This window comes from Penaeus chinensis, chromosome 7, assembly GCF_019202785.1.
Source record: "Penaeus chinensis breed Huanghai No. 1 chromosome 7, ASM1920278v2, whole genome shotgun sequence".
Classification (NCBI taxonomy): domain Eukaryota; kingdom Metazoa; phylum Arthropoda; class Malacostraca; order Decapoda; family Penaeidae; genus Penaeus; species Penaeus chinensis.
In genome coordinates, this window is record NC_061825.1 from 8,359,009 (window position 1) to 8,383,008 (window position 24,000).

The window sequence follows — 24,000 nt, forward strand, 5'->3', positions numbered from 1 at the left end:
CTAGGAAAATACACATCATTTACTATACAACAAGACTTCAAACAGTAGTATCACATAGCCTTTTCATTAAATTATGTTAACAAATTCCTGTGTTTTAATTTTTTAATTTCAGTTTTTCGTCTAGGTATTTCAAAATCATTTCATTCCACATACTAGCACTTTGCTGAAAGAGAGAAAGCCATCAAGATTGTCAAATGCTACAATCCTCAGGATATGAAAAAAAAAAAAATGAAAATTTAACAACAGGATGCGAAGAATTATGACATAGCTACAAATAACAGCTATGGCTCCATATAGTGCGTCTGATGTCAATATATGACACTTGTTTTAATGCGCATGTCATATTATCTCATATATCATTAGTTAAATCAAATTTATATCACTTTCATACCTCATAGCAAGAAAAGTGACAAAAACGCTCATAATCGTATTTAGTTGACACTATATCATAAGTAAAGTAATCCATATTTTTTTTTCATTCTTAAGTCTTATCTCTGACATTACTGATAAATATGATAAATTAAGGAGATTAATGTCATAAAGGTTATTACTCGGTTGCTGACGTTATTGCCTGTAGAATTTGACACAGCAATTCATTAATTTATTTTATTTATTACAATTATTCGATTCATTTATCTATTTAGTTGTTATTAGTATTATTGTTATTATTATCGTTATTATTATTGTTGTTTTATTATCGTTATTATTATTGTTGTTATCATTATCGTTATTATTATTGTTGTTACTATCATCGTTATTATTATTGTTACTATCATCGTTATTATTATTGTTATTATCATCTTTATTATTGTTGTTGTTGTTATTATCGTTATTATTATTGTTATTATCATCTTTATTATTGTTGTTGTTATAATTATCGTTATTATTGTTGTTGTTATTATCGTTATTATTATTATTATTATTATTATTATTATTGTTATTATCATCGTTATTATTATTGTTATTATCATTGTATTATTATTGTTGTTATTATTACCGTTATTATTATTATTATTGGAACTTAAAACCCCCAGGCATACCAGTTCTTCTGACACTCATGAATGGGATATATCTTTACCATATCATGCTTATCATTATCATTATGTTGTTATTATTTTTGTTATAATAATAATAATAATAGTTATTATTATTGTTGTTGTTGTTATCATTATAATTATTGTAATTATTATCATTATCAATACCATCATTATTGTTGTTGCTACCATTAATTAATCTAATTATTACTAGTATTATTATTGGCATTATAAATGTTAGTATTATTGTTTTTTGTTGTGTTTACTAGCTCTTTTACTATCACAGCTATTGTTTTGATTGTTATAATGATTACTATTATAGTTTTATCATTATCTTTATTACTATAACTATTATTAATGTTATGATCATTATTATTATTGTTATTATCACCATTTTTATCATTATCGTTATTATCATTGCCATTATCATTATTGCTATTATTATTACCATTATCATTATAGTTATTATCATCATCATTTTTATATTTTTACTAATATTGTCATTATCATTACTATTATGTTTATTATCATCATTATTATAATCATCATTTTGGCGTAATTCTCCATTTGCGAAGATACATTACGCGTTGTCGAATCTGAATCATTCACGGACTGTATAGAAATGTTACCTAAGTCTTCATTCTAAACATCCTCTGAATAGTTCATGTCATTGGGATAAAAGTTGCCAAAATTTCCCAAAGAAAAAGTTAAAAAAAAAAAAAAAAATCTGTGTATCTATATGTACAAGCTGAGGTGTTTAAATAGCAAAGCAAACCTGTTCACCACCAAAATCCTATGACATTTGACAATCAACAGTCATCCTGAGAATGTAGAAAGAGATGCACACAAAACCGCTTTTGAGATCATTTCAAAAGAGGAGAGTTGTTCCTTAAATTCGCATTGGCCTATTTTCTTCCCACAATAGAAAATGGATACGTCTTCTAATCTCGGCCCCGGAGAAAAGTAAAGTTTTGATAACCTTTATTTAAATGATGGGATGGGCTTTGTTTATATTTCTCTTTGTCTTTCTCTCTCTATCTACATCGCTTCCTATTCCCTCTGATCCGTGAAGCGCAATATTTCACGGTCTTTGTATATACAGGTGGGGATGACACCGAATAGGAGAGGAAAGATATTTCTTTGTTGAGATTGAATACGGATATTCTACAATGGATGCATTCGGGGATTGTTTCATAGCCAATATCATTACACTCAAAGAATGATTTCTTTTTTAATCAACTCTCTCCCTCTCCCTCTCCCTCTCTCTCTCTCTCTCTCTCTCTCTCTCTCTCTCTCTCTCTCTCTCTCTCTCTCTCTCTCTCTCTCTCTCTCTCTCTCTCTTACCATCTGCCCCCCTCCCTCTCCCTCTTACCCCCCTCTCTCTCACCCCCCCTCTCTTTCTCTCTACCAATATCATTATACTCAAAGAATGATTTCTTTCTTAATCAACTCTCTCTCTCTCTCCTTCTTTTTCTCTTTATCATTTCCTCTCTCTCTCTCTCACTCTTTTTCTCTCTATCACTTCCTCTTTCTCTCTCTCTCTCTCTCTCCCTCTTTTTCTCTCTATCATTTCCTCTTTCTCTCTCTCTATCTCTCTCTCTCTCTCTCTTTTTTTTTTTTCTCTCTCTCTCCCTCTCTCTTTCCATCTCCCCCCCTCTCTCTCTCTTTTTCCCCCCCTCTCTCCCTCTCTCTCTCTCTCTCTCTCTCTCTCTCTCTCTCTCTCTCTCTCTCTCTCTCTCTCTCTCTCTCTCTCTCTGTTCTTCTTCTTCTTCTTCTTCTTCTTCTTCTTCCCTCACAAAGAACTAGTCAAAATATCAGTCAAAATAGTTAAAATGCTTACTGACGGTCGTAGCATGTAAATACAGGATGTGCAGTCAAGCAGATCGAACACATTCTCGTAAGCACACAAAGACTTTTCACGGACTGCAGGGAGATAGGAAAATAAGCGTTCTTTAAAATTGAAAGCAGTCTTGTAATTGTATCTGAAATCTAGCAGGCCATCTATAAATGATACTTTTGAAAGATCCGGATAATATACAATATATCGACGATATTTCTAACCTCTTGGAATCGAACCACGGAGTACATAAGTTTATCTCAGACAAAGCAAGAGAAAAAATGTAAAAAGTAAGTGACATAACGTGGAATCGGTTTAGAAGTTTATGGTTTCTATATGGTCTGTCGAGGAATGTCTTAAGAAGATTGTCAGTTAAAATGAGTATGTAAATAGATAGACAGAATGCTATGCTAATGATATATGAGATAATATGTCATGCGCATTAAAACAAGTGTCATATATTTACATCAGCCGCACTATATGAAGCCATATCTGTTATTTGTAGCTATGTAAACACTTGGAGGTTGGGGGCCATGGGTTGCATGCAGTGCTGCCAATGCCCACTGTCTGGGGCAGTGGCATTGTCACTACACCAAGAAGTGGAAGGTTAAAGGTAGGCTATTATTTTTAGTATGGTATAACACTGTATAGTTAACCTGTCAAAATAGCTTTTTATCTCTGGCAAGAATTCGAAGATAGCGACTGGCTCAGTAGGACATACCATGGGACTCTTGTTAATCCAGTTAAGATTATTTTTTTTTTTACACGTAATTAACACATTAAGGATACTGAATATCAAAACACTACGGACGCCACTATACACAAAACATGTATCTTGAATTAATATATAGAAGGTTTGAAAGTCTTTAATTTTCAGAATTCGAAACTACTATAAACCTATTTTTGTATGGTGTCCCTTTCCTGCTATTTAGTCAGTTCCTCATAGAAAAAAAAAAACAGACAAAAAACTTTCCCTTACTATTTTAGCACTTCTGCGGGATAGACTCCTTCCAGTTACCAGAAATCCTAACAGAATTCTTTGAAGCAAAAACAAAAAAACATTAAAATAAGAAAAAAAAAATAATAATAAAGAAAAAGAAAACGAAGTCACGGAAAGTTGAGGTTTCGTGGATAAAGAACAACAATCCAAACTTTCCGTTGCAGTCTTGTCAGTGCAGGTGATTAGACATCTGGAAGCGTCGACAGATTCCCGTAGCTTTACCGATTCTTAAAAAAAAAAAAAAAAATATAAATACAAATCCATGAAAAAACAATGCTTACCTCTTTCCTAGAACTAACTTAGAGATCCCTGTCTTACCAGAGCAATGGTATTTACATGTTAAAGAAAAAGGGAAAAATACCTAACACTAATGACTGTCTCCATACGGCTGGAATTGCCCATCAAACTAATCTACAAGTTATTAGGTGAAGATCCTATTCGCAGGATAACCATGACTAAGGGACCGGCCATGGAACTCAAGGGTATAGTAATTTGAGGTAAGCTGAAGGATTGTCGATATTTGAAAAAAATTACTGCAGTTAACATCAGCAGACAATGTGTATCTTCAAAACAAATTTGAAAAATCATCTCATTAAATTCAAGGTATTATTAGTAAGTGATTGTTTTCATTTTCATTAGAAAATGTGTTAACGTACGTACGTACGCACACACACACACATATATGTGTATATAAATATATTTATATATATATATATAAATGCATACATTATGTTTAAACACATAGATATATATGTATTTATGTATATATGTATGTATATAATATATATGTATATATAATACACATACACATATATATGTCTATGTATGTATATACAAATATTGATATAAATATATATATATATGCATATATAATATATGTGTTGATATAATACATACACACACAAACACATATGTGTATGAGTGTGAAAATAACAAGGACGATGATAATATTAACGGGAATGTTATTAACAGTACTTCACATTCCCGTTTTGGAAAAGTCCGTGTCTTTTGCCCCCTTTGGCTTAAGCTCGTACCCCTTTCCGAAGCACCAAGAACCCGAAGCATGTATGGCGTGATCGCAGCTGCTCCTGTGTGGCTTCAGTTCTCACGTCATCTTACTTGTTCTACTCGCAATGGATCTATAGGGGAGAGGAGGCAAAATCATTCCTGAAATATCCTCAAACATCCTAAATATATAGACTACAAAATACAATCTGCTCGAATCACTAGAATGCAATCATTGACGAAACCTTTTGCGCTCTTTTCCGCCCCACGTACGTAAAATATTTTAAACCTGCTCGTTCGTTGTCTCGGTGGGTTTCGTTTGTGATGCAAGTTTGAATTGCATTTTGGACACTGATCAATTCAAAATGTTTGTTATATACGTACATGCATACATGTATACATACATACGTACATACATACATATATACATATATACGTACATACATACATACAAACACACACACACATATATACATATACATATACACACATTGTTTTTTGTGTATGCATGTATATATGTATTTGTGTGTATATATGTATGTATCTATGCCTATACATACACACACGCACACATATACTGATGTGTGTGTGTGTGTGTGTGTGTGTGTGTGTTTGTTTGTTTGTTTGTGCACTTATATATATTCATGTATGTATGTATGTATGTGTGTGTTTATATATATAATTATGAACACACACACATATATACGCACATGTATGTGTATGAATATATATGTATATATCATATATATGTATGTATGTATGTATTCATATCAATATATACATATACATACACCCTTGCATACGCACACATTCACACACACACACACACACACACACACACATATATATATGTATATATATATACACACAACACACACATACACACACACATATATATATATATATATATATATATATGTGTGTGTGTGTACATAAATATGTATATATATATGTATATATATTCATATATTCATATGTGCATGAGTTTATGTTAACACACACACACACACACACACACACACACACACACATATATATATATATGTATATATATGTGTGTGTGTGTGTGTGTGTGTGTGTGTGTACATATATGTGCATATAACACACACACACACACACACACACACACACATATATATATATATATATGTATATATGTGTGTGTGTGTGTGTGTGTGTGTGTACATATATGCATACATATCACACACACATTTGTTATATACATATATATATATATATATGTATATATACATATATGCACATGCATATATATATATATATATACACATATACATACATACATATATATATATATATATATATATTTATATGTATGTATATATATATGCATGTGCATGTGTGTATGTAAACACACACACACACACACACACACACACACACACACATATATATATATATATATATATATACATGTTTATATATACGTATATATACATATATCTTTTATATATGTATATATACATAAACATATATATAATAAATGTGTGTGTGTGATATGTATGCATATATATACATATATATATGCATATATATACATATATATATGCATATATATACATATATATAAATGCATATTTATATATATAGATATATGTATTTCTTTATATACATATATATATATATATATATATATATATATATATATATATACGTGTGCATGTATATATATATATGTATACATATACATATATATGTGTATATACATATTTATGTTTATACGTGTGGATGTATGTAAATATGTATATATATGTATAATATATATATATATATATATATATATATATATATATATATATATATATAAGCGTATGCATGTGTTTGTAAATGCAAATATATATATACATAAATATACATATATATACATATATATATATATATATATATATATATATATATATATATATATATGTGTGTGTGTGTGTGTGTGTGTGAGTGTGTGTGTGTGTGTATGTGTGCGCGCATATAAATGTACATATATAAACACATAGTTATCCATAGTATAGTATTAGGAAGTATTTAGTAAAACTGAATGAAAATGTAAGATTGAGCCACCCGCCTGCTTGACTTTGTAGACTCGTTCTATTCCTCCGATCGCTGTGGCGGAGTGTCTCACCTGTACACCTGGCTGGCGAGCGAGCCTCAGTTCGTCAAGGCCTGCATCTACTGGAACAGAAATTCCAGAAATCATGGAAACAATTTTGTTTTATCCAACCATGAATCCCAGGGAAATTCTTCCAAAACTACCGAGTATTTGTACACAATCTAATTATAATCGCATAGTATCAAATGCCTAGAAACTTTCAAAACAGCGACATAACAGAAAACAGAAAAGAGTAATCGGCACCCATCGTTGCTGAGCCATGGGACAGGTGGGAAACTCGATGGCATGTTCAGTCTTGGCTAAAATTCCGTCCAGGTGTGGCGTTACGCTCCTCCGCCGTGACTGTCTATGCACGAGAAAACTTTATAATGAACTTAAAATCCCCAGAACTTGGCATATCGAGGAGGAAAATTTTGCGATAATAATAAGTGCAGTCCTCTGGCGCCTTCAAAAGCAGTCGCGTTTCGTTGGGAAATGATCGAGTCAAAACTTGCGAAAGAGTTATGATAGAAATGTGTTGTCGAAAGATTGACGAAGTAGGATCAACATCATTATTGCGGTGTGTGTCTTGACCATGGACGGTGATACGCGCGTCTGACACAGGTGTTAGAAGTGTTATAAGTGGCACATACTGAAGTGTGTACCATAGGCCTACCAAAGTGAAGCATAGGCCTACATAAGAGTGAGTGGCCCGGTCGTGCTGGAGCAAGACCGGGCTAAACCATACTGGTGTCCTGGTACTTTTGTGGTATCTTTGTACAACTGCGTGGTTGTAAGCCTCTTTTGAGATTATCTTATTGTGATTCCTGAGTGATTGTGATTCGGTGCTATTGATTCCTACTGTGAAAAATAATTCGAAGTCAAATTATAAAGAAAAATCTAATAGTGTCAAAACTGACCTACAGACGGCCAGTAAAGAAATACCCAAGTTTTTTTTTTGTCTTGTACGATCCACCTCCTCTCAGAAGCGAAAATCGTAGAGGCACTTGCAACAGGCCAGGCACCGTCGCCGCCAGCACTGTGATGGGCGCAGAAGGCGTGTGATGCCCCCATGTCGCGATGCCAGTGACGGAGCCGAGCCCGGGCGTCGGGGTCGGTAAAGTAACGTCAGGTGAGCACAAGGGCGCCTCCAGAATGCCCGGGGACATGGCCACAACTAAGTACGAATTGGAGGATTACGTTTACGAGATGGAGTGTCGGGCGGGCGAAATGGCGGACGGAGCCGAGAACGAGGATGTGTACTCTCGCCTCGCCCAGAAGGAGAGGGACCTGATCCTGGCGGCCGAGCTGGGCAAGGCCCTCCTGGAGAGGAACGAGCTCCTGGTGCAGCAGAACGAGCGACTGGCGGAGGACTACAGCCACAAACTTGAGGTAAGGCACCGCTTTCGACTCTCTGTAATATTCTACCGCTGTAATCAGGAAGTCCAGGCATCTAGAGGTCACCCTTAGGAAGTCCTCGGGTCCTTCGTGTTTGTCTTGAGGCTAATATCAGAGACATTAGCTATAATTCCAACAGAAATGAAAAAGAACACAGTATCAGTACCAATGACAATAATTGCAACACTGACAGTCATGAATGGTAATAACCAAAACAAACGCGACCGTAGGGACAGAAATGCAAGTGAATGGATAACATCGAACTTGCGAGAAAAGGCAGTGTTTAGGGTTACCATCGTAACGCCGAACCAGAATTCTCTTGGCATGACACGATCATGACGTCAGCCTTGCTTAGTGACGCCACGCCATCAGCTCTCATGGCAAGGTTGCGAAATAAAAACAGTTGTTAAATATTGACGGAAGTAGTTGGAAAATATACACAATTTTCCTTTATAGTTGGGGTAGTTTGATGTGGCAATTTAAGGTGGGGGTAGAGTAAATACTTGACGTTAGATATATCAGTAATGGAATATCATAATGTTGGTAAATGAAGAACTACGTGTAATTACCAAAAGGCCAATCATAGTTAATATTTCCACGTGCCTTCGTTGCGTTTATCATTACGCTGTGGCGGTTTTGTTATTATGTTGCCATTGGTGACAGAGTGGCTGTTTGTCCTGTCGCTTCTCAGTAAGAGACACGATGTGGAAGGAAAGGAAGAGGGGGAGGATTGAGGAAGAGGAGGAGGAGGAGGAAGAAGAAGAAGAAGAAGAAGAAGAAGAAGAAGAAGAAGAAGAAGAAGAAGAAGAAGAAGAAGAAGAAGAAGAAGAAGAAGAAGGAGAGGAAGATAGGGAAGGGAATAAAAATGAGAATGCGAAAGAGAAGAAGGAGAAAAAAAAGAAGAGAAGGAGACAGGAAGATTAAACGTGTGTGGGGGAATAACAAAGGAGGACTTTGGGAGGAAGGGAAGGGAAGGATGTAGGAGGCGGGGTGGGGGGGGGAGGGAGGGATTGCTGGGGAGCACTTCCTTAAGTCCAGCTGACTGACCTCGCGCCTTACCTGAGTTCCAGCTGACTCAGCTCACGATTCAGCTGATGGTGAATAGCTTTGTCTGAAAACCTTGATTATCATTTTTAAGTGTCGTTACTATGCGTATCATCATCATTATCATCATCATCATCATTATCATTATCATTATCATTATCATTATCATTATCATTATCATCATCATCATCATCATCATCATCATCATCATCATCATCATCATCATCATCATCATCATCATTACATCATCACCATTACCATCAACGGAATTTGAAGGTCTGAAAATACCGCATATACCCTTAGCTTATATTTCCTGACTACATGAAACTGAAAAGTGTCAGGCCAGCTAAAGTAATGATTTTAAAGCTTTATTCAAAAAAAAAAAAAAAAAAAAGTATCCACCGTGATTATCCTCCCCCCCCTCAAACTCCCCCAAAAGAACAGTAACCTCGCCTCGGGTGTCCGTCCCCCCCTAAGCCACATATATACAAAAGCACACAGAGGAAACAGTAGTGCGACAGCGGCTCTCGTTAAGGGCGAGTTGAACAACCTACAAAGACCACCCCGCCCACTCCGCCCACCCACTCCCACGCCATATGCATTATAGGTCGTTGGTCGTGCACAGACGCACGCCCTCGCCTCGTCAACTGAATGTAATGCATCTCGGTAACAAGCAAGAGTAGAATCCGTGACATTCGGAAAGTGTCATTTTACCTTCTTGCCTGTGTTCTTGTGCACGTATTTACAAAACACATGCGTGAATTAGATGCCATACATAAATGTTCGTAATATGCTGTGCACACACACACACACACACACACACACACACACACACACACACACACACACACACACACACACACACACACACATATATATATATATATGTATGATATATTTACATGTATCTACATATCTATTTATCTATCCCTTTGTATGAACGCACCCCCCCCCCCACACACACACGCGCAGACACACACACACACACATATATATATATATATATATATATATATTTATATATGTATATATTTATATATATATATATATATATATATATATATATGCTGTATTTATACACACAGTATATTAACGTTCGTATGTGTACTTATATAAATGCACAGAGTTGTAAAGGTATTTAATATCTCAAATAAAAAAATTAATATATATATCACACTACATTATTATCAGACTGTATACGAATAAAACATAGACGAAGGGAATGAGATTAAGAACAAGAAAACGCCGTAAATAAAATCCACCTCACCAGCCGTTAAGCAAGCAGTATTTTACCCGTCGTGTTGAGCACAGCAGCCCCGACGACCTCTTTTAAGCTGCGTGTGGGAGGCGCGGCGGCGATGCCTTTCAGGTCCTTGTGCAATCCGATCACTGAACACTCTGAACACCTTTGTTAGCGGTTGCCTTTTTTATAGAAATGTAAAATAAAGTAAAATAGATGTAAGCAAGAATTTTGCCTCCTTGCTCTATGTTGGGGGAAAGTTGGAGGATGAGGGAAATATAAAATGGAAGGTTGTGGATGTGTAAATAACGTTTCTGACAGGTTTATAAGGTATACAGGGGGATGGAGGGGGTTCAAGGGCCGCGTAGAGGGGAAGATCATAGCCAATTTGGACGCTTAGGGGGTTTGTTAACGGGAGAGTCTCGGAAATCCTGATGCTCAAGGACTCGTGACGTTTTGGAAATATTTATTTTTTAAACCTTTTTTTTTTTGACGAAAGAATTGCTACGCCCCATCCCGATTAGATCGTTAACATGTCGGTTTCCAAGCAAAGCGGAACGTATTTATTTTTATTTTACTATCCTCTCCTAGGGCTTCCTTGAATTTATATGTATGCAGTGTCTGTTCGCCACGTCAGAAGGGAACCGGCTCCACTTCGCAAGGTAACGCGTGTACTACATTCGGCAAGACGGTGATTCTGGCTCCAAGTCGGCGTACGGGACCTAGCAGGGCGAGGTTGTCAGATGACGTGAAACGCAGACCTGTTAGAGCATATCGTTTCGAATTGGATTTCACTCCTGAAGCAAGCTGAGGCTGTAGGTCTCCTCTCCTCCCTCGATAAATTGTATCGTTATTAGAGAAATCATGCATGATAAAGATACAAATAGGTCTGGCTAGTCACTGCTGGACGTGGGTACATCATACGCAGGTGAAGTTTCCCAGCGTCGACGGCAAAACAAACGCCTCACTCCCAGGCTCCGTAAAAGCAAGTTTCACGCTCCGTGAGAGAGCAACTCCTAGCAGCTGATCTGGCCATGATCAGCGCCTCTCTTCAAGGCTTTGTGCGAGTGACACAAGGGAATTTCACCCTTAGAATGGCCCGAGTTAAGGTTCAATAAGCAGACTCGAAATCAGCCCGAGACACCCGATATTTTTCCCTTATGTCGGGAAGATAGTGGTGTGTGTGTTTAAGATTCTATTGGTTGATTCGCTTTGCAAGATCAACAAGAGCCCTGTGTAGACTGTGCATGGGATGTGAGTTTGCAGTTTTTCTAAAGTTTGAGGCAACACCTGGCTCTCCTAATAGCTTACTCAAGGTATATCAGAATTTGTAAATGCCTTGTAAACAGACCTGCGACTCAATCAAATATGAATGACTCAAAATCAGATGAAAGTAATTTTATACAAACCTCAAAGTCCTCGCTCCACCATTATGAAATTCCACATACGTGAATTTACAAGCACTTCTCATTTTCCAACTAAATACGTAAATCTCGACCTTTCCCAGCGCATGTAAATGGACGATAATGCCGTGCCCTATTTGATTCTGTTTTTTGTGTGGGCCATGGCGAGGAATTCTCACTCTTACTGTCATTTGCCAGAAGGATCATCATGGCCTTATCTTCTCGTTGCAGTCGGATTCATCGAATACATAATGACGCGACACACAGCCACCCGCGAGTGACGAAAATATGGCTGTGATATTTACCCAAGTGTGAACGCTACTTTTCGTAACTCTCTGACGACATGTATTTTATTATAAAGCAGTAGGTGTAAAATGAGACTACAATATAGCTGGAAAAGTTATATATTTATCGGTTTCATTATATGGTTCCTTGGACAAGATTGCTTCCAGTGATGACGGAATGAGATATTTTGCGATGCGATTTGTCATGGTTAGAATCATCACAAGAACGATTATGTTTCTTAGTGAAATAAAGATGGAAGTATATGTCGATAATGATAATGATAACAGTGATACTAATGATATTGATGGTGATGTCGATGTCACTGATAGTGATAATAATAATAGGGTTCCTAACAGTATCAACGCTGTTGATATTAATAGAAATAATATAAATGACAAGAATGCTACCATTTCTAGTAACATTCGCTGTATGACAATAGAATCGAGGGTATAATAAAGGAAGTATAAGCTGAATAACAATACAATATTAAATATGAAAACAGCATTAGGAAAATTGTACTTGCAATTATAACATGAGCTACTGTAGCACTTATAATGATTAAATGCATTTTATTTCATATTTCAAGATTGCTAAGAGAGAGAGAGAGAGAGAGAGAGAGAGAGAGAGAGAGAGAGAGAGAGAGAGAGAGAGAGAGAGAGAGAGAAAGAGAAAGAGAAAGAGAATGAATGAATATGAGAGGCCTTGTTCACCCTCAAAAAATCAAGAAAAATTTAGTCAAATATTAACCAGAACATAAAGAGGTGAGGTCATGGGTTGGTGAAGCTAATGGATGGTATGACCTCCCTCTTTCTCTCTCTCTCTCTCTTTCCTCCCCCCCTCACTCTCTCTCTCTCTCTCTCTCTCTCTCTCTCTCTCTCTCTCTCTCTCTCTCTCTCTCTCTCTCTCTCTCTCTCTCACCCTCTCCCTCTCCCTCTCCCTCTCTCTCTCCCTCTCTTCTCTCTCTCTCTCTCTCTCTCTCTCTCTCTCTCTCTCTCTCTCTCTCTCTCTCTCTCTCTCTCTCTCTCTCCTTCTCTCTCTCTCTCCCTCCTTCTCTCTCTCTCTCCTTCTCTCTCTCTCTCTCCTTCTCTCTCTCTCTCTATCTCTATCTCTCTCTCTCTCTCTCTCTCTCTCTCTCTCTCTCTCTCTCTCTCTCTCTCTCTCTCTCTCTCTCTCTCTCTCTCTCTCCCCCCCTTCTCTCTCTCTCTCTCCCTTCGTGCACGGTGGAAATAACCGAAGCGTTAGTCAGCCCCGCAGAAGGTTAGGGAGGGAAAGTGTTAAACTCACAGAGGCTACCTGTTACATCTTTTTTTCCCTTGATCTTGTTGTTCTTCATTCGTTTTATAGTTTAGTTGGGTTTAGAACAGGAGTCGCGGTTGGCACAATATTTAAATTCTTTATGAGAAAGGGTCAGATTCTGTTATAATGTGAACGTTCTTTGTTGGTTACGCAAGAATCGTACTGCGGATATTTTTTGTTTTCTTCAATGGTGGTTTTCTGTCCATTCATTCATCCTTTTCTCGAACATATATCATTGGGGTTAGTTTAACATCCGCAGTGATTAGCTTCCTAGCATAACGGACGAAGATATCAGCGAACCAGGCGGAAGTAAGGGGAAGGGGGTGAGGGGGGGAAAGGTGTAGTGAATGGGATGGGGATAGGGGTGGGTGGGGGAGGGTAGGCGATAGACGCGACTGGGCAAGGGAGTTGGGATAGGAAGGGGGGAGGAGGGAGGGAAGGGAGGAAGGATTGGAGGGAGTGGGAAGAACCGAGGGAGGGGGAGAACTGGGGGGGGGGGCGGAAAGGAGGGAGAGGGAGATGGTTTGTAAGGAGAAGGAAATGGAGAGAGAGGAAAAAAAAAACTGGAAGAATAACTGAATGGAGAGGAGAAGGATTGGTGAAGGAGGGGGGGGGGGGGGCAAGAAGGACAACAGAAAACGGCACGGGGTCAGGTTTCTACAGGATGAAAAAGAGGAGAGCTGTAGGTCGCAACACGAGATGGGGAGGTCAAAGCAGAACGGGTTATGTGTTGCAATGGCAGCGTAGCAAAATATATAGTGAAATAGCAGAATGGTGAATGATGAAATGTTTAAGAAGAGAGCGTAAAAAAAATTTCACTCGGAAAGGGTGAGGTTCAAGGTTACTTCGCTGGAAATATCATAATCACTTGGGAATGTAATTTGAATAATTAAGTATTGGCTAGAGAGAGAGGTCGACATCAGCCTATATAGATAAATAAAATCAAATATCACTTGTCGCAATTTTTGTGTGGGTCAGTTTATCCACGGCAAAGTATTTAACAGTGCTCACAAACATAGGCCTACCTCCAATGTAATTTGACAACCTTCTAACATTTTACAACATTTTGCCTTATTACGCAACAGTAGTGATGAAAAAGATTGGCTCCAGCAGGCCTACCGGAGCCCCCTTCCCATAGCCAGTAGGTAGGTAGGTCATCCATGGGGGCTCACAGCTCCTCCTGCTCTACACAACCGGTTCTTCTCGGTGTGGCTGTCAGCAAGTCTGGTTCTTCCTTCATGCTCGCGTGTTTTTGGGGATCTATATTTTTCGTTTTCCGAAGCGGTGGCGGGGATTTGGTTACAGCCCCTGGTGAAGAAGATGAAAAGGGACGTATGCAAGATGTGTGTATGCGTTTGGGTGATGCTGGTTCGTGTTTGTTTGTTTTTTTGCTTGTTTTTTTTTGTACTTTTTGGTCTTATTTCATTCGTAATCCAACCGGTTTTAACAATCAGTAAAAGGGATGCAAAAGAGTCTTAGCAAATGCTTACATTCCAAGGATGGAAACTCGGTCTCCGCAGTTATTTAAGAGGACTTAGGCCTAGCTGACGTTAGCATTTAGCTAAGAAGTAGTGCGAAGGTCATCAGAGACAGACCCCTAGGAAGCCTTATTCTATACACACGTCTTACATAACCCATAGACTTCCCTTCCTATTCTTGACGATCATCTATAAAAAACAAGAACACAAGAAATACTAAAGCGCAGGGAATTTATGTTCAGCATAACCGGATGTAGCTTATGTACAGAGCGTGTTCGCAGGGCGAGTGTAATCAAGAGGCATGTCCACTGAAACAAATCAAGATAATCTGAAAGGGAAAGTGGCAGCGCAGACAAGGTAGAGTTTGCAGAGCTCGTAATAAAAAAGTGGTTTTGAATAGCTTTGATTATTTAGGGCGTACTATCTTGTAGGCCTATCAGGAGCCTATTCCAACCTATGATCAGAGTTGAAGTACACTGCACTGAATGGATAATCAAGAACATGAAAGAAAATGCAGTCAAACATAGACTTCCCACACGAAATGAAAGTGAGGGGAGTAAACAAAAACAAAAAAATGAGAGATAAGACATATGATAATGACAATGAAAAAAATGGAACAAAAGGATCGTAAACTGCAAGCAACCCCAGAACATAAAGCAATTTTCACACGAGCCTTGAAAGAGGAGGCCAAGGAAGCAGGCTGTCACGCCAAGCGCCTCCGCCAGCACCAAAACCGACATCGGCACGAAGCACTTGTATGGCTCACTGCAACTAACCTAACCTAACTTTGCACTTTTCCTCCTGACGTATTTGTCATGTCTCTTGGTCTCGCGGGCGAAATAAATCCACGGTGATATTATCCACAGCTGAATTCACCTCTCGTATGATAAGAAGGAATCAATAGGAACAGAAAGAACAAGGAATTAATCCTCAAGCGCCTCGGTATCATGAGGGAAGCCACAGTGGGACTTCGAGCGCACGGAATGGTTACCCGTAGCAGCTCGCTTTTAAATAAGGTCAATCCCCTTGGATCTAGACTTCGGCCGGAAAGGGGGATGGAGGGAGCGAGAGGGAGGGAAGGGGGGGGGGGGGGGAGAAAGAGAGAGAGAGCGAGCGAGCGCGGGCGTGGGCTTCGTTAGGAGGCGAGCGGGCGGCCTTCCAGCGCAGATTATGTGGGCGGGTAATTGTAGGCGTGATGATTTCTGGAGATCGGGGATGAGCTCTTCTGGCAGGGTTGCGACGCCTCTGTGGTTTGGGAGGTGCGTTGGCGGCGGCAGTTTCAGCGGCAGTGCAAGGAGGACCTAAATTTGGTTAATTCGTTAATGTTTTTTTGTGGATTTGCAGAATGATTATGTGGTGATTATGCAAAGCCTCGAGAAGCTGGAGAGGATGAGAGGAAGAGAGGGAGAGAGAATGAGGAAGGAGGAGGAGGAGAAGGAGAGAGAGGTAGGGAGGGAGAGAGGGAAAAGGGATTGAAGGAGGAAGGAGGAAGACTGCAAGGAGAGAGAAAGAGAGAGAGAGAGAGAGAGAGAGAGAGAGAGAGAGAGAGAGAGAGAGAGAGAGAGAGAGAGAGAGAGAGAGAGAGAGAGAGAGAGAGAGAGAGAGAGACAGGTGATAAGATGACAGAGTATAAACGTACCTGTTTAAAGAGCATGTCCGTTAGGCAACATATTGTACACAACATGCTTTTACCATCATCTTTAACGATGCAACTCTGAAGCTGTATTTGTCATTGCACAATTTTTGACGTCTAAATATATATATTATTCTATAGTTATTTAGCATATAAGTTTAAAACTGGCAAAGCGGTTCTACAAGAAACTTTATTACTTGTTCGCGTTGTCGGTAAAACGCAGCTGTTCGTGGAACACGTGTAACGACACCGTACATCTGGGACAGCCTGCGTGTGCACCTGGCGAGTGTGTACAGCGGCGTGCGAGGGCAGGGGAGGGGCGGCGCGGAACTGACTCAGAGTTGATGGTGAAGTCTGATATGATTGATTTTTTCTCTGTATTTTATAGGTAAATTTAAATGCGTGTACACTCATAAACGTACATGCACGTGCTCGCTTAAACGTACATGCAAGGAGTAGGTAAGGAAAGTAAAATAAAGGATAGAGTAGAAGAGGGAATTCAAAGTGAGATTATAAAAAAAAAAAAAAAAAAAAACGTACACAGGAAGATCGAAGAAAGTAAACATGCATTACGACAGAGCTCTTTCGCCCTCCTGTCCGCGGCAAGTGAGAGTGCCACGACCCTAGACGTCGCTAAACATCGGTGTGTCATGCAGGCCATCACGCGACAAGCCAGATCTCGCGAGGAATCGAAAACCTCAGAGGGCAATTGAACACGGAAGCTCGAAAGGGATGCTAATCGCTGGACAATTAGGGGGAAAGACGGAAGTTTTCTGGTCACTCGCAACATGGAAATGCTTTCCGTGCACAGTATGTGGAAGCAGTGACCTGGCGATCGTTTTTTTTTATACAACGTTACGCATTTGGAGCGCGACAGTCCGCTATTTTTGGCAGGAAGAAATGACCGAATATATGTGTCATGCCTCGACTTTTTATTAGCCCAAAAATGATTGGTTACAGTCTCCGCAAAAGAAAACAACAATATACGATCTCGCACAAATTGCAACCCGAATTGCAACTCTCCCGCTGGGCCGTTCGTGACGGTGTTGCGCTGGGAACTGGCGAGTGGAAAGTTATCGCGGGCGAGGGAATGGCCAGCGCACGGAAGGAGGAGAGCGGTATTGTACAGGAAGGCGTGAAAGAGTTCATCACAGACGGCGATCGCACGAGACGCAACACACGCGGTGCCGGACACAAACAATATGTTACATGATTTGGCTATTAACACGGTAAACAGCTGAGGCCTTCAATCTGGTGTCTGTGTAATACCTTTCTCTCTCTCCTGTTCCCCTCTCACACCTCCCCCTCCCTCTCTCCCTCCTTCCTCCACTCTTCAACCCTCCTTTCCTCTCTTTCTCTCCTCTTCCCTTGATCCCCTCTCCTCCCTCCCTTTCTCTCTCCCTCATCCCTCTCTCTCTCTCTCTCTCTCTCTCTCTCTCTCTCTCTCTCTCTCTCTCTCTCTCTCTCTCTCTCTCTCTCTCTCTCTCTCTCTCTCTCTCTTTCTCTCTCTCTCTCTCTCTAATTCTACACACACACACACACACACACACACACACACACACACACACACACACACACACACACACACACACACACACACACACACACACACACACACACAGACACACACACACACACACAGACACACACACACACACACACACACACAATGTGTGTGTGTGTGTACGTGTGTGTACGTGTGTGTACGCATTTCCCTCAAATTATGCCATCTCGCCACACCTCGTTTCCATGAGAATCGCGGGAATGGAGCTTCCGGGAGTGTTGCCATCTGGGCGTGCATATCGGCGCATGACAGAGCCCCATTATTCCCGTCAGCGCTGCTCATTTTACAGATACGATGATCAGCACGTACTCGACGCCACGAGGACATCAGATTTGAGAAAGTTAACGACCGACTTTTGGAATGCTCCTGCGTTGTTGGCCTGTTCGGTGGTAGACGTGCAAGACCTATCGCTCTGAAGGTGTGCCGTCCGTGAGCGCCGTTTAAGCTGGCCTAAGCTGTCCTCTCGGGAAGCCTTAGGTAAATTGCATGTCAGGAAAGAGGGTAGGACGGCGGCAACTGTTCTATTTTTTTCCTGGCATACTGTCATTGACGTCAGTATGATGTAAAAATTATGTTTTAAAATGCGGTGTATAATGTAGGTTTTCTTTCAGCGAATGTCTTCAAAAACATAATGATAATTCTTTCTCTATTTATGTTCACTATATATAGAAAAAGAAAGAGTTGTCACAGAGGACGAACGAGATGCACCAGGAAGGCTAGCAGCCTCTGGAGGCCACGTGCTTCCCGCCCTCCCCCTCCACGACTTGGGAGCGGTCACGATTTTTTTACATTCGTATTTGCAAGCGTACATGTATATATGCATGCGTACATATACATTAGGATTATCTTAAATATCTCTTAAAATCGTTTCCCCTTGAATTCGTCACATCGAGAAAAAATAACTGTAATCGACATCGGCTCCTACGTTTGATCACCTACATTGAATCATATCAACGCCGCACACGAGAACGGAATCGTAGCCAAGTACTCGGCGCAGATGGTGGAGGTCGCCATTTGAATATTTCAGGCGAGACGTCGCTCCGAAATGTCAGGCTCCCCCCCCCCCCTCCCCCCCGCATTTGGGAGGCTGCGCTCGTCAGTCGCTTGTGATGACGTGTCTGCTGTATCTGCTGATGGCGGCCACTTTCTTATGTCTTCGCTCGCAAACGCTTCTCTTTTTATTACTATGTTCCATTAGGTTCGGAGGGTTGCAGACACTTGATGTTTAGACTGTGGCGTTGCGTCATGGTGTTGTTGCAACAGTATATCTGCATAGGGTTTCGTTCTATTGTAGCATTCAATCCTCATACACGATTTCATGTTACTGATTAACATTACGTCTCCTCTGAATATACGTTCGATATTCATAAACAAAGCTTTGTCATAGTAGACTTTCTCTCAATTTTCTTTAAAAAGAGATATCGTTATTAATGGTTCTAGGAAAAAAAGGGAGAAAACATGTAGATCCTGTATTCGTTAAAGAAAAGGAAAACTAAACAAAGCGAGGCAGAGGAGATCAAGAGAATATTTCTGTATTTAAATGTCTTTCGAGGAGCGTTAAGAGTGAAAGGGATAAGTTGTTTAACGAACTGAATAAATGCAATTATTATCAAAATGATCTGTGCATGTTAATTATTAGCAGAATTATCGGTGCACGTTGCAAGGCCGGATCTAAAACTTTCAACGGATGTGAAAAGATGCATAACATATTTCTTATATTGTCACGAATCATGATTTTTTTTCCGATTTTCTCGCGCAAAATAAACCAAAATGATCATAGAGAGTATATCAGGAGTAACACACGCATTCTAAGAACAGAAGGAGGACCTCATATGTAGGATTTTGAAGAAGGATTACGGACGACCCCCCATAGAGGATTTACGGCTGAAGTACCCGAGGTAAAGGGATTAGTAGCCACTACTGAAGGGGCGATTGTGTCTCCACTCTCAGCAGGGCGAAAAATATTTGTCCGCGGTTAAAAAGGTCATTGACAGGTCAGACCCAGGGAGGCAGCCGCGGTACAATGGGAGAGTGGCTTGGCCTGGTTGGTTCCCGTGATAGAGCAGGTTATTAAAACGTTCCTGTATAGACGGTAGGTATGGTGAGACTGAGAGAACTTCGGATGAAAAACAAGTCGAGGAAATAGAGTTCGATCATAAGACGCTGTAATGAGATGGTATTGGAGTCTTATAACTATGCATAGTTATGACTGCAGGGGTTTACTCATTAACTAGCTTGTTCATTATTTTCAACTAATATTCATCGTTAATTATTTACTACACATTTTCATCTGCACTAGCACAGATGAGTCAGCTGGAGGCGGGTGATTAAGACGACAAAACACGAGAGATTAAATCTTGGCGGAAAAACGTTTTCTCACCGTGAAGATTTGCTTCCTGTTCGAGGCTCTTAAAGCAACTTCGCATCTGTCTTTCGTCGCCATAAGGGTCATTGTTTCAACCAACCTGTCCTAAGAGTTATTTTTCTAATATCATGCTTGCATTGAAGGTACATTAGGGTCAGATTAGGAGGTACCAAGCTCACAATCACTTCCTTTGACTGGAATAATTAATGGGTATTTTTGGCTGGTAAGACTGAACGGTGAACTATGAATATAATTAGAGGAGGTACCCGTGCTTTAAACCAAGTGCAGATAAGGCTCAAAGTCGAATACCGCCTCAAGATGTTAGTGTCATGGCGTTCTTTGAAATTCTTGTAAGAGAATGGATATATCCGACGGCAAATTTTTTGTTCGAAAATTACGTATCGGTGTTTATGCAGTAAGAAAGAGATACCGCTATGGGTTGTATCTTAATGACACGTTTTGCCAACCGCTGATAACAAAGGATTTTCTCACCTTTTTGGGCAAACGCAAAATAAACACAGGACGTTCATCTGTGTGAAATACCCTCTCTGCGCGTTTACATTCATGATTGAGTGTCTTTACTCTTTGAAAAAAAAAAATAAATAAAAAAAAAGAGAAATGTGATTTTGTACTCACATCAATAGGAATTCTGGGAATGGTGTGGACTCCAATACCCAGAAATGACAGCACGGACCCATCTGCCCACGAAGATTAGGATGGGTCACGTCTCCCCCCCCCCCTCCCACAAAAAAAAAAAAAAAAACGCAAAAAGATGCGAATATGACCCATACTTCCCAGTGACATACAACCCATCTTCCTTTGCCGCACCAGGGAGGGAGGGACAGGACAAGGGAAGTTGACCCCTCCACTCTGACCGCATAAGGACGATAACCGCTCACTGGGGCGTGGATCCAGGTGCATGCCAAAGGTGTTTCCGGTTAATTGTCACCTGTGGCAAGGGATGCTGAAATTACTCGCCGGACAGAATGGCGTGTACGGGGCAGAACAGCTGGCGGGAAAGAGAGGGAAGGGTGGACCTCCAGCGGTTGATTCAGCTCTGCGTTAGGTTAGGGGTTATTTTCTGAATGAAATTGCATCCCATTAATATCTTCGAAAACGCGAACTATTTCCGGTTCACCTTTCGGTCTGTCCGCTTCCCTCTGTGCTTTCCTCTCTCTCTCTCTCTTTCTGTCTGTCTCTCTCTCTCTCTCTCTCTCTCTCTCTCTCTCTCTCTCTCTCTCTCTCTCTCTCTCTCTCTCTCTCTCTCTCTCTCTCTCTCTCTCTCAGTAAGTATATGTTTATATGTATATATGTAATTGTATATATACGTATATACATTATATATATATATATATATATATATATATATATATATATATATATATATATATATATATACATACACACATACGTGTGCACACACACACACACACACACACACACACACACACACACACACACACACACACACACACACACACACACACACACACACACACACATTACCCTCTCCCTTCCTCCCTACTCCATTAAGTCCAATATCTGTCCATCAACACTTTCAGTTCAGCTCCCCCTCCGACCGCGAGGTGTCATGGCTCCGTCGCCGATCGCGCGGGAAACTCGCACCGGCCAGCCATGACTCAGGCTGGTTACGGAAGTGTTGACAGGCGATCTTCACACGCGTTACTACCTCTTTTTACCTGTTTCAACTGTCAGATAAAAAAAGAGGAAAATTGCTTGAGCCTTCCCACGCTATATATGGTCCACACTTGTCACATCATGGAACCTGTGTTTGTTAACTTTCATAAACAAGATGGCGCGACACTGGCCCAGTTCTGGATCATTTGCCTTGAGCGTGCATTTCTACGGAACTTTCTGTTTATCTATATATCTATTTGTCTGTCTTTCTGTCTGTATGTAGGTAGGTACTATCTACTATTCCTATATCTGTTAGTTATACCTATCTGTCTGTATATTTGTCAATCTTTGTATATGCATACAATAATACACGCGCGCACAAAAACGCGCGGTTACAGACAGACAGACAGGTACACACACACCACACACGCGCGCGCACAGCACACACACACACACACACACACACACACACACACACACACACACACACACACACACACACACACACACACACACACACACATACATACACACACACACACACACACACACACACACACATATATATATATATATATATATATATATATATGTGTGTGTGTGTGTGTGTGTGTGTGTGTGTGTGTGTATGTATGTATGTATGTATGTATGTATGTATGTATGTATGTATGTATGTATGTATGTATGTATAGGTGCTTGTGCATGTGCATCTATGTCTGTGTCTCTATATATATGTGTATACCTGTACGAGTATATACCGTAAGGGATGCAGAGATCGACCCTTTCGTAGACCCAGTCAAGGCCGTGCATCCGCTGGGCACTTCGATGGAGTGACGTCACCTGGCGCGACCTTCTGACCCGCGTTCCGACCTGGTTGTGGATTCTGGCTCGAGGTCGAACATGATTGTCGATTATTTTGCGAAGGATCCATGCCACGTTAGGTTTTTGTGCGTGCGGATATCCGCTGCTTCTCTCTCGTCTCTCTTTCTCTCTCTTTCTCTCTCTCTCTCTCTCTTTCTCTCTCTCTCTCTCTCTCTCTCTCTCTCTCTCTCTCTCTCTCTCTCTCTCTCTCTCTCTCTCTCTCTCTCTCTCTCTCTCTCTCTCTCTCTCTCTCTCCTCTCCCTCCCTCTCTCCCTCTCCCTCCCTCTCTCACTCCCTCCCTCCCTCCCTCCCTCCCTCCCTCCCTCCCTCCTGTTAGCGTCCTTCCTCTCATATTACTCTTCACTCCCGCCTTCCCTCCCTCCCTCCTCCCATTCTTCCTCTCCTTCTCTTTCCGTCACCCTTACCTTCCCTCATTCAAATATCCTGATGAACATGCAGTGCAAAATATCCTCAAGTATAACAGGGCGTGGGCATCGGAAGCGTGGCATTGCAAGGGGGGGCGGGGTCAGGGAGGGTATGGTGGGTGGGCGTGGCATGGTGGGTGTGGTACGTTGGGCGAGGGTGGGGGAGGGGATGGGCGTGGGTGGGTGGGTGGGTGGGTGTTTGGGGTGGGGGGAAGGGGGGGAGGTGCGTGTTGAGGCCATGTTGCGGTGACCCCGATATTGGTGTCCTCGAGACGACCCGCGTTCACACTGGTCGTCCCGCGGCCTTTCCACGTTGCAATACGCCGCGAAAACCTCGGTCGTTATCGATTGGTGAGAGTGCGACGATAGTTTTACGATTGTTTTTTTTATTTA

At 40.6% G+C, this 24,000-nt stretch overlaps 1 protein-coding gene across 2 annotated transcripts in view; it reads left to right on the top strand.

The window, feature by feature from the left end:
- The first annotated feature begins 7,272 nt into the window (after positions 1 to 7,272).
- The window catches only part of LOC125026771 (bicaudal D-related protein homolog), a 164,346-nt gene continuing 147,618 nt past the window's right edge, over positions 7,273 to 24,000 (top strand). For both annotated transcript variants that reach the window (XM_047615368.1, XM_047615369.1), the window contains exon 1: positions 7,273 to 8,369. In XM_047615368.1, coding sequence (XP_047471324.1) covers positions 8,058 to 8,369 — 312 coding nt within the window. In that variant the 5' untranslated portion in view covers positions 7,273 to 8,057. The remainder of the gene's footprint in view (positions 8,370 to 24,000) is intronic.